Here is a 12208-nt window from a genome sequence, read left to right as displayed (position 1 = left end):
ATAAGGCCTCTATCTGTTGTAGGATTGGTAAAGATCTTTTCCCAATATGTTGGTTGCCGTTTTGTCCTAACCACAGTGTCCTTTGCCTTACAGAAGCTTTGCAGTTTTATGAGATCCCATTTGTCGATTCTTGATCTTAGAGCATAAGCCATTGGTGTTTTGTTCAGGAAATTTTTTCCAGTGCCCATGTGTTCCAGATGCTTCCCTAGTTTTTCTTCTATTAGTTTGAGTGTGTCTGGTTTGATGTGGAGGTCCTTGATCCACTTCGACTTAAGCTTTGTACAGGGTGATAAGCCTGGATCGATCTGCATTCTTCTACATGTTGCCCTCCAGTTGAACCAGCACCATTTGCTGAAAATGCTATCTTTTTTCCATTGGATGGTTTTGGCTCCTTTGTCAAAAATCAAGTGACCATAGGTGTGTGGGTTCATTTCTGGGTCTTCAATTCTATTCCATTGGTCTATCTGTCTGTCTCTGTACCAATACCATGCAGTTTTTATCACTATTGCTCTGTAATACTGCTTGAGTTCAGGGATAGTGATTCCCCCTGAAGTCCTTTTATTGTTGAGGATAGCTTTAGCTATCCTGGGTTTTTTGTTATTCCAGATGAATTTGCAAATTGTTCTGTCTAACTCTTTGAAGAATTGGATTGGTATTTTGATGGGGATTGCATTGAATCTGTAGATTGCTTTTGGTAAAATGGCCATTTTTACTATATTAATCCTGCCAATCCATGAGCATGGGAGATCTTTCCATCTTCTGAGGTCTTCTTCAATTTCTTTCCTCAGTGTCTTGAAGTTCTTATTGTACAGATCTTTTACTTGCTTGGTTAAAGTCACACCGAGGTACTTTATATTATTTGGGTCTATTATGAAGGGTGTCGTTTCCCTAATTTCTTTCTCGGCTTGTTTCTCTTTTGTATAGAGGAAGGCAACTGATTTATTTGAGTTAATTTTATACCCAGCCACTTTGCTGAAGTTGTTTATCAGCTTTAGTAGTTCTCTGGTGGAACTTTTGGGATCACTTAAATATACTATCATGTCATCTGCAAATAGTGATATTTTGACCTCTTCTTTTCCGATCTGTATCCCTTTGATCTCCTTTTGTTGTCTGATTGCTCTGGCTAGAACTTCAAGAACTATATTGAATAAGTAGGGAGAGAGTGGGCAGCCTTGTCTAGTCCCTGATTTTAGTGGGATTGCTTCAAGTTTCTCTCCATTTAGTTTAATGTTAGCAACTGGTTTGCTGTATATGGCTTTTACTATGTTTAGGTATGGGCCTTGAATTCCTATTCTTTCCAGGACTTTTATCATGAAGGGGTGTTGAATTTTGTCAAATGCTTTCTCAGCATCTAATGAAATGATCATGTGGTTCTGTTCTTTCAGTTTGTTTATATAATGGATCACGTTGATGGTTTTCCGTATATTAAACCATCCCTGCATGCCTGGGATGAAGCCTACTTGATCATGGTGGATGATTGTTTTGATGTGCTCTTGAATTCGGTTTGCCAGAATTTTATTGAGTATTTTTGCGTCGATATTCATAAGGGAAATTGGTCTGAAGTTCTCTTTCTTTGTTGTGTCTTTGTGTGGTTTAGGTATAAGAGTAATTGTGGCTTCATAGAAGGAATTCGGTAGGGCTCCATCTGTTTCAATTTTGTGGAATAGTTTGGATAATATTGGTATGAGGTCTTCTATGAAGGTTTGATAGAATTCTGCACTAAACCCGTCTGGACCTGGGCTCTTTTTGGTTGGGAGACCTTTAATGTCTGCTTCTATTTCCTTAGGAGTTATGGGGTTGTTTAACTGGTTTATCTGTTCCTGATTTAACTTCGATACCTGGTATCTGTCTAGGAAATTGTCCATTTCCTGAAGATTTTCAAATTTTGTTGAATATAGGTTTTTATAGTAAGATCTGATGATTTTTTGAATTTCCTCCGAATCTGTAGTTATGTCTCCCTTTTCATTTCTGATTTTGTTAATTTGGACACACTCTCTGTGTCCTCTCGTTAGTCTGGCTAAGGGTTTATCTATCTTGTTGATTTTCTCAAAGAACCAACTTTTGGTTCTGTTGATTCTTTCTATGGTCCTTTTTGTTTCTACTTGGTTGATTTCAGCTCTGAGTTTGATTATTTCCTGCCTTCTACTCCTCCTGGGTGTATTTGCTTCTTTTTGTTCTAGAGCTTTTAGGTGTGCTGTCAAGCTGCTGACATATGCTCTTTCCTGTTTCTTTCTGCAGGCACTCAGCGCTATGAGTTTTCCTCTTAGCACAGCTTTCATTGTGTCCCATAAGTTTGAGTATGTTGTATCTTCATTTTCATTAAATTCTAAAAAGTTTTTAATTTCTTTCTTTATTTCTTCCTTGACCAGGTTATCATTGAGTAGAGCATTGTTCAATTTCCACGTATATGTGGGCATTCTTCCCTTATTTTTATTGAAGACCAGTTTTAGGCCGTGGTGGTCCGATAGAACGCATGGGATTATTTCTATCTTTCTGTACCTGTTGAGGCCCGTTTTTTGACCAATTATATGGTCAATTTTGGAGAAAGTACCATGAGGAGCTGAGAAGAAGGTATATCCTTTTGCTTTAGGATAGAATGTTCTATAAATATCCGTTAAGTCCATTTGGCTCATGACTTCTCTTAGTCTGTCGACATCACTGTTTAATTTCTGTTTCCATGATCTGTCCATTGATGAGAGTGGGATGTTGAAATCTCCCACTATTATTGTGTGAGGTGCAATGTGTGTTTTGAGCTTTAGTAAGGTTTCTTTTACATATGTAGGTGCCCTTGTATTTGGGGCATAGATATTTAGGATTGAGAGTTCATCTTGGTTGATTTTTCCTTTGATGAATATGAAGTGTCCTTCCTTATCTTTTTTGATGACTTTTAGTTGGAAATTGATTTTATTTGATATTAGCATGGCTACTCCAGCTTGCTTCTTCTGACCATTTGCTTGGAAAGTTGTTTTCCAGCCTTTCACTCTGAGGTAGTGTCTGTCTTTGTCTCTGAGGTGTGTTTCCTGTAGGCAGCAGAATGCAGGGTCCTCATTGCGTATCCAGTTTGTTAATCTATGTCTTTTTATTGTGGAGTTGAGGCCATTGATATTGAGAGATATTAAGGAATAGTGATTATTGCTTCCCGTTATATTCATATTTGGATGTGAGGTTATGTTTGTGTGCTTTCATTCTCTTTGTTTTGTTGCCAAGACGATTAGTTTCTTGCTTCTTCTAGGGTATAGCTTGCCTCCTTATGTTGGGCTTTACCATTTATTATCCTTTGTAGTGCTGGATTTGTAGAAAGATATTGTGTAAATTTGGTTTTGTCATGGAATATCTTGGTTTCTCCATCAATGTTAATTGAGAGTTTTGCTGGATACAGTAATCTGGGCTGGCATTTGTGTTCTCTTAGGGTCTGTATAACATCAGTCCAGGATCTTCTGGCCTTCATAGTTTCTGGCGAGAAGTCTGGTGTGATTCTGATAGGTCTCCCTTTATATGTTACTTGACCTTTTTCCCTTACTGCTTTTAATATTCTTTCTTTATTTTGTGCGTTTGGTGTTTTGACAATTATGTGACGGGAGGTGTTTCTTTTCTGGTCCAATCTATTTGGAGTTCTGTAGGCTTCCTGTATGTCTATGGGTATCTCTTTTTTTAGGTTAGGGAAGTTTTCTTCTATGATTTTGTTGAAGATATTTACTGGTCCTTTGAGCTGGGAGTCTTCACTCTCTTCTATACCTATTATCCTTAGGTTTGATCTTCTCATTGAGTCCTGGATTTCCTGTATGTTTTGGACCAGTAGCTTTTTCCGCTTTACATTATCTTTGATAGTTGAGTCAATGATTTCTATGGAATCTTCTGCTCCTGAGATTCTCTCTTCCATCTCTTGTATTCTGTTGGTGAAGCTTGTATCTACAGCTCCTTGTCTCTTCTTTTGGTTTTCTATATCCAGGGTTGTTTCCATGTGTTCTTTCTTGATTGCTTCTATTTCCATTTTTAATTCCTTCAACTGTTTGATTGTGTTTTCCTGGAATTCTTTCAGGGATTTTTGCGATTCCTCTCTGTAGGCTTTTACTTGTTTATTAATGTTTTCCTGTGCTTCCCTAAGTGTGTTCAGGTCTTTCCTGAAGTCCTCCAGCATCATGATCAAATATGATTTTGAAACTAGATCTTGCTTTTCTGGTGTGTTTGGATATTCCATGTTTGTTTTGGTGGGAGAATTGGGCTCCGATGATGGCATGTAGTCTTGGTTTCTGTTGCTTGGGTTCCTGCGCTTGCCTCTCGCCATCAGATTATCTCTAGTGTTACTTTGTTCTGCTATTTCTGACAGTGGCTAGACTGTCCTATAAGCCTGTGTGTCAGGAGTGCTGTAGACCTGTTTTCCTCTCTTTCAGTCAGTTATGGGGACAGAGTGTTCTGCTTTCGGGCGTGTAGTTTTTCCTCTCTACAGGTCTTCAGCTGTTCCTGTGGGCCTGTGTCTTGAGTTCACCAGGCAGCTTTCTTGCAGCAGAAAATTTGGTCTTACCTGTGGTCCCGAGGCTCAGGTTTGCTCGTGGGGTGCTGTCCAGGGGCTCTCTGCAGCGGCAGCAACCAGGAAGACCTGTGCCGCCCCTTCCGGGAGCTTCAGTGCACCAGGGTTCCAGATGGTCTTTGGCTTTTTCCTCTGGCGTCCGAGATGTGTGTGCAGGGAGCAGTCTCTTCTGGTTTCCCAGGCCTGTCTGCCTCTCTGAAGGTTTAGCTCTCCCTCCCACGGGATTTGGGTGCAGAGAACTGTTTATCCGGTCTGTTTCCTTCAGGGTCCGGCGGTGTCTGTGGCAGGGGTCCTGCCGCTCCTGGGCCCTCCCCCACGGGAGCCCAGAGGCCTTATACAGTTTCCTCTTGGGCCAGGGATGTGGGCAGGGGTGAGCAGTGTTGGTGGTCTCTTCCGCTCTGCAGCCTCAGGAGTGCCCACCTGACCAGGCGGTTGGGTCTCTCTCTCACCGGGTCTGGGAGCAGAGAGCTGCTGCGGGCCGGGATCCGCGGGTGTGGGACTTCCGGTAAACACAGAACGTGCCCGGTTCTAGAGAAATTCTGCTTCCGTGTGTCCCAAGCTCACCAGGCAGCTTTCTTGCAGCAGAAAATTTGGTCTTACCTGTGGTCCCGAGGCTCAAGTTCGCTCGTGGGGTGCTGCCCAGGGGCTCTCTGCAGCGGCAGCAACCAGGAAGACCTGTGCCGCCCCTTCCGGGAGCTTCAGTGCCCTTCTCCACCTTTTTAAACATTGTAATATTTAACCCTCACCATACAAGTGCATGCCCTGGGCAACAGTATTACATGCATATTACAGATGAGAAAATGAAACTGCTACATCCAAACCAAATCAAACCAAACTGACCAAACAAACAAAATTATAAAATTATTACCTAGCATACAAGTACAGAGAAGGAATTTAAGCTTGGCTCATTTGAATTAAAAACCATTTGAGTATTATACCCAATCTTGACCAGTGAGAAAACACTGTTCCTGGGTTTGAGTTGTGTGAAAACAACCATTACTGTATTAGCATATTCATTACAGAGGTTTAACATGTAGAGGTTGAGCTGAGTAGATGAATCCGATCCTGGTTTTCAGTGGGAATGAATATAACAGGACACTTGTTCCCCTAAGATGACATAAACGCATGAGTGTTTCATGTCTGTCTTCTGTGTGTGAATGTATGTGTGTGTGTCCCCATACGTGTGCACACATGTGCTTGCACTTGAGTGTGCATGTGAATGTGCGCGTGTGTGTGTGTGTGTGTGTGTGTGTGTGTAAGTGTAAGTGTAACCATAGAGGTAATAAAAAGGCCTTGGATACCCTTGTTCTGGATTTAGAGATGCTATTGGTAGTCCAGGTGGACGGTGGAGTCACTGTCATGTCCACTAAAGGAGAAGTAAGTTCTTGTAGCCACTGAAGTATCACTCCATGCCCTGTATGCTTATGTGTAAAGATGATGGCGTTGATGTTTTAGTCATTGGGAAACATGAAAGTCTGTTGAGTCATCTCTTATCTTTGCAGATGGTCTGGGCCTCTTCCTACCTCATTGGCTGTGATGTTGCATCATGCCGCAGGCAAAAGGCAGCTACGTATCTCTATGTGTGTCACTATTGCCATGAGTATGTAACGCCAGTTTATTACTCTTTCTAAATATATTGTCTTCCTACAATAACCTTGTATAATGTTTCAAATATTATAAATGAACGTTCTGAATTTCTCCCAGTTACTTTGTTAGCGAAATGTCACAAATATACCCCAAATGTTTCGCTTTTCATCATGTTTTTATTACATAAGTTATTAGAGATACACACATTTGGACAATTTGTTGGTGACTCTGTTCTTTCACTTGAAAGTGTTACGACACAGGGAAGGGAATGTGACTGGGTTAGGCTAAGAAAGGATATTCAGATAAATGATACCCTCTGCGCTCAGCTTGGGGATCCCAATAGTGACTTGTGTGTTTCCTTGTGAAATTTATGTGGCACTGGGGAGATGGCTCAGAGATTTAAAGAACCTGTTACAAAGAGCAAGAATTGTTTCCAACACCCAAGAACTGGAGTCTCAGGACTGCCAATAACCTCAGCTTCAGGAATTCTATGCCTTAACCAGGCTTCCACTGACACCTACACACAGACACAAACACACACACATACACATACACACACACATACACACACACTTACACATACATATATATTTATATATAATACTATTTGGTTTTAATGGGGAGATAATTTTAAAGGCAATATGTACATACATATATTACATTCATATATACTACATGCATACAAACATTCATATATACAATATAAACACAAACCAAAACAAAATTTTTTTAAATAAATGTGCATATTCTAAATGTTACCATCACAGCAACTAGTCACAAAATCTAGGCCATAGAACCCAATTGCTTCAGGGAGAGCAGATGTACTTCCTTGTCCTAGTGAAAGCATTTTTATAACTTTAAAAGTGACACTAACCAAAGACTGCAGATTATCTAAACAACATTTAGATACTGATAGTCAAGACTTTTTGCATTTCCTGAAATTTCAAATATTTCCTATCTTATGGCTTTCTTCTATACTCTTTCTCACATCCAGTACTTTCCTTAGTTCTTTTTTTTCATGCTTATGTGCTTTTCTGATTTTATGATAGTTTTCCCATGGGACACAATATCAGATGCTATACTTTGCATCACTGGTACAAAATGAGATAAAAAGATGCCAATTAATTGTGTACTTTTTCCCTAGACTTTCTATTTTCCACAACACTTTTCCAAGACATTGACTAAAACTTAAAAAACTAACTACCTAATGCCCCATTATCAGATTTGACTATACACATACATGGAGCCCTGGTAGCACATGACTCATAGCAGCATTGAGTCCAAGTGTACTTAGGCAGAACTCCCAAAGGATGAGGGCAACAGTGGCGCTTGGAGCCATCAATCTAGATCACGTAACCATTTTAAATATTAGTTCTGTTTGTAAATGTCCCTGAAAATCCATCTTTTGATTCGACTGTTGACAGTGGACACATATGTAATTAAGGAATAAATAATTTCCAGGGGTGGTTTTCATTATACCTCTACTTCATTCCTGTTTTAAAGGGGGAATAGTCAAGACACATTAAACATGCCTTATAAGGAGGGGCCGCCATGTCAAGACTGTCCAAACAACTGTGAAGATGGACTGTGTAGTAAGTTGTGTTTCTTGTTAAATTTAAGTCACCTGACGTTGGCGTATTGACGTGGGGAACACATGCCCTTTAAGTGAAGCATTAACCAACGTAGAATATTCCTGTGATTTTCATCTTAATATTTCACCAACATAGATCTATATTCTTTCTGCTTCCATTCCCCTCACATCCAGAGTAATCAAACCTCTTTGACTTTATCACTGGATGGTAGAACTAGAATATCTAAATATGAAAGCTCAGCTTCCCATTTAAATGGTTAAAATTATGAGTTAGAGGCAGTCTAGGTAAAATATTAATATGGGTGACTACCTTTCCCCTCAACTACCTGAGATACCTTATTGTAAACTACAAACTACTCCTTTAAGGTTACCAGTCTTTGCAAAGTGCTTGATGTCCCATCACCTTCAACCTGCCTCACTGTGGAAATTTTTTTACTTTACTTTTATTTTTATACAGTCCAGTCGTAGCCCTTCCACAGTTCCTCATCCTATTACTCCTCCCCTTGTCCCCAAGAAGATGATCCTCCCCACACTAGACCTCTCCACTCCCTTTGCTTCAAAGAGACGCACATCTTCTATTCTGGAGTGTTAGGTGCATTTTCTCCCACTGAGGTCAGACCAGGCTGTTCTCTGCCGGATGTGTCATGGGCCTTTGGACCTGCTCACGCATGGTACCTGGTTGGTAGCTCAGTGTCTGAGAGATCTCAAGGGTCCAGGTTAGTTGAGATTGCTGGTTTTCCTATGGGGTTGCCCTCCTCCTGAGCTTCTTCCTGCCTTTCCCTAATTCGACCACTGTGGTCCCTGACTTCAGTCCAATGGTTGGTTGGGTGTAAGTATCTGCTTCTGTTTCAGTCAGCTGCTTGTTATGCCGCTAAGAGAACTGCCATGCTAGGCACAGGTCTGTAAGCACACCAACATCCATAATAGTGTCAGCCCTTGGAGACTTCCCTTGAGATGGATCCCAAATTGGACCGGTTACTGGACTGCGTTTCTCTCAGACTCTTCTTCATTTTTGTCCCTGTAGTTCTTTCAGACAGGAACAATTTTGGGTCAGAATATTTGACTATGGGATGGCAACTTTATCCCTCCACTTGATGCACTGTCTTTGTGCTGGAGTTTCCTCTACCCACCTTAGGGCACTTCACCTAAGATCCCTCCCTTTGAGCCCTGAGAGTTTCTCACCTACCTCCCTTCACCATACAATCATATTCCCCCTTTCTTCTTCTCCTCACCTCTTCCACTCAGGTACTTTCTTCCCTCTGTCTCCTGCGATTGTTGTCTTTTCCCTCCAAAGTGGGATTGAAGCATCCCCATCCTCACTTGGGCCCTTCTGCTTGTTCGCTATGTGGACCTGAGTCCCTGTGGTATGGTGGGGCATCTTTTGAGCAAATGCCCAAGAGCAGTATAGCTGAGTCTTCAGGTAGATATATTTCTAATTTTCTGAGGAACCCTTGAATTGATTTGCAGAGTAGTTGTACCAGTTTGCAATCATTGTGTAATGTTTTTAAGTTGTTCATCATTCTTCATTAGCTCAGGTTCTATCTGTTACTGGATTTATCTGATCTCTCTGATATTGCTATCCATTATACCACTCCTTAGTCTATGCCTAAAGACTTGGCATCCTTCTCCATGTATTTTTACTTAGTATGCTCATTGGCACTCCACTCACAATAACTAGGAATTGAAAACAATGTGAATAAAACTAGCACTAGTAAAGACAGTCCCCAATTTTTCTCCTTCCATTGGTTATTCATAAATAATGTGTGTTTGGCTTACATTTTAAATTTACTCTTTTGTTTGTTGAGTTTCTTCATGGACAATATGTCCATTGGTAGCAGTGGAGTGTTAAAGTTTTCATGCATCACTTTTGGGGAGGTGACTAATGTTTAGTTTGTATATTTAGAAGCTTTTATGGATATGTAGTTAGCATTTTTATTATTTTACCCGCTTAATGTTTATCATTATATAATAGCCTTCTGGATTTTTTTTTTCTGAAGTCCATTTTATTTGCTATTAACTTAGTGACTCTTGTGGAAAACTAGGGAAAAATATTCCAGGCCACAAATGCAATAGGGACTCCACAGTAATACAAAGTCAACTAACCTGGACCCTTGGGGACTCCCAGAGACTGAACCACCAACCAAAGAGTGGATGGGCTGGCCCTAGGCCCTAGAACATACATAGCCAATGAATCTTCATGCAGGTTCCCCAACAACTAGAGCAGAGGCTGTCCCTGAATCTGTTACTTGTCTGTGGATATAGTTTCCCAAGCTGGTCTTACTTGTCTGACCTCACTGGGAGAGGATGTGCCTAATCCTGCAAAAACTTGATATGCCAGAGTGGATGGATACTCAAGGGAGGTCTCCTTCCTCTCAGAAGAGAAAGGGACAGGGAAGAGGGAGCGGAGAGAGGATCTGTGAGAAGGGGATACTGGTAGGAGAGGGGCTCAGATATAAGGATTTAAATAAAGAAATTAATGGAAAAAGATTATGTCTATCCTTCAATGACAAACTTCGCATTCATTTTAAAAAGTGGCTGAAATGTCAGTGATACATCATTATTTTTATGGCAATATTGTTTTCAAAATGACAGAGTAATTGAAAAGACTGTTTATCTCCAGCCTGTTCAGGTGTGGTATCACCAATTAAAAAACTGAGATTGAGTAAAAGAGCTTTAGAGAATGAGAAGCATTTTGTCCTTTACTTCAAGAGGATCTGATTCAACAAGTTAATTTCATTCAGACCTAATAATCTACGTTAATCAAATTAATCCTCTATTATAAGAATATTTCTCAGAGTTCAAAGCTAGCAGCAAATCACTGAACTGAGAACAGGACCCCTTTGAGGGAATTAGAGGAAGGATTGAAAGAGCTGAAGGAGCTTGCAACCCCGTAAGAACAACAATGCCAACCAACCAGAGCTTCCATGGACTAAGCCACTACCAAAAGACTGTACATGGACTGACACAGGGGTCCAACTGCATGTGTGGCAGAGAATAGCCTCGTTGGGGTGCCAGGGGAAGGGCAAGCCCTTGGTCCTGCCAAGGTTGGATTCCCAGGGCAAGGGAATATGGGAGGGAGGGGCGGTAAGGGAGGTGGAGGGGATGCGGGTTTATGGACAGGAAACCGGGAAAGGGAATAACATTTGAAATGTAAGTAAAGAAATATATCTAATAAAAAATTTTTTTAAAAGAACATTTCTCTTGACCTCTTAGGAAGTTGATGTCTTTCCTCAGTGTTCACAACTGTTTTAATCACAATGTTTCATACCATTCTTTTTTTTTTCCAGCCAACCCCTGCCTTTATTACGATGAATATAACAACTGTGATAAGCAAGTAAAACTTCTTGGATGCTCACATCCAGCAGTCCGGCCATTCTGTAAGGCTTTTTGTCTGTGTAAAACTGAAATAAAATAACCTATTGCTTGCTGCTATGCTGTGGGGTAAAAGGGTGTTTTCAAGATCATCTATTTCACCTAATGTAATGGACTATAGGACCTTCTACTGAATTTCACTTGTTTTTAAATTTGTGCTCAATAACTTAATTTTTAAGCATCATTTACAGACATCAGCATATTTCATCAAGACTGTGCCCTTTCCAGGCAGTAAAATAACTTTAAACTTCCTTGTTTAATGAAAGGGCAAGTCAAATTCTTGCCCCAATTTAATACATGTGATTTGTGTTGTGTAGTTCGACATAACCCCACTAATGCAGGAGCTCTTCATCTATTTACTGGCAGTAAAACAGTCTTTTACATAACCCCTTTTCCTAATATCCCCATTTCCCCTACAATCCTAATGTTTTTGTTTAATGTTTCAATTTTCATTCTATTTTGAATCAAGCATTAAAAATATTCAACAAGTGAATAAGAACAAGAGTTGGACCTCTACTTGATGTGTAGATATGACTCAACTAGGATTTAAATAACTTTGTGTCTTTGTATGCATGTTTGTGACATGGGGGAATGAGGGTCAGGCTGTCTCTGGGTTTCTTGTTCCTTCTCTTCTACTTCTCTAGTGACTTCCCACATTCTTCCCTTGCCCTGAGCATCCCATTCCCACATTGTTGTGTTTCTAACACCATAACTGAATGCACATAACACCAGGATGCTAAATTATTTGAAACACCTAATCCTTTAAGTTGGTCGCATTTTATTACTTCATTAGACAAACCGTGTCCTATAAATTGTTCTGTACAGCATTCTAATCAAAGGAAACTGAAAGAGGAACATAAAAAACGGTGACACTGTGGTGTGTTCTTCACATACTCGTTCACTTAGAACTGTGAACCTTGCCAGATCAAATGGAATATAAAGATCTACATGCCTGAATATGAAAGCGACGTTGAAAGGCACACAGATATGTACAAAGTCTGATGTTTGGTATTTTTAGTTGTTCTGGAATTTCTTTTTTCAAAAAGTTCACCTGCACTTTCTGAAAATGGTCCCAGTGCAAAGTTCCTCAAGCTCCTGTTTCGCTCTTTCTTTTTTCGTACACGTAGTAA

At 40.3% G+C, this 12208-nt stretch overlaps 1 protein-coding gene across 1 annotated transcript in view; it reads left to right on the top strand.

Annotated features, from left to right (window-relative positions):
• Crisp1 (cysteine-rich secretory protein 1) overlaps positions 1–11571 on the top strand; it is a 39923-nt gene extending 28352 nt beyond the window's left edge. The window contains 3 exon segments of the mRNA NM_001039393.3: positions 6031–6128; positions 7619–7707; positions 10994–11571. Coding sequence (NP_001034482.2) covers positions 6031–6128; positions 7619–7707; positions 10994–11121 — 315 coding nt within the window. The 3' untranslated portion in view covers positions 11122–11571.
• The last annotated feature ends 637 nt before the right edge of the window (positions 11572–12208 follow it).

The sequence above is a fragment of the Rattus norvegicus genome, chromosome 9 (assembly GCF_021556685.1).
Source record: "Rattus norvegicus strain SHRSP/BbbUtx chromosome 9, alternate assembly SHRSP_T2T, whole genome shotgun sequence".
NCBI classification, from domain to species: domain Eukaryota; kingdom Metazoa; phylum Chordata; class Mammalia; order Rodentia; family Muridae; genus Rattus; species Rattus norvegicus.
Note: the sequence above shows the minus strand (reverse complement) of the source record. Positions and strands in the feature narration are given on the sequence as shown.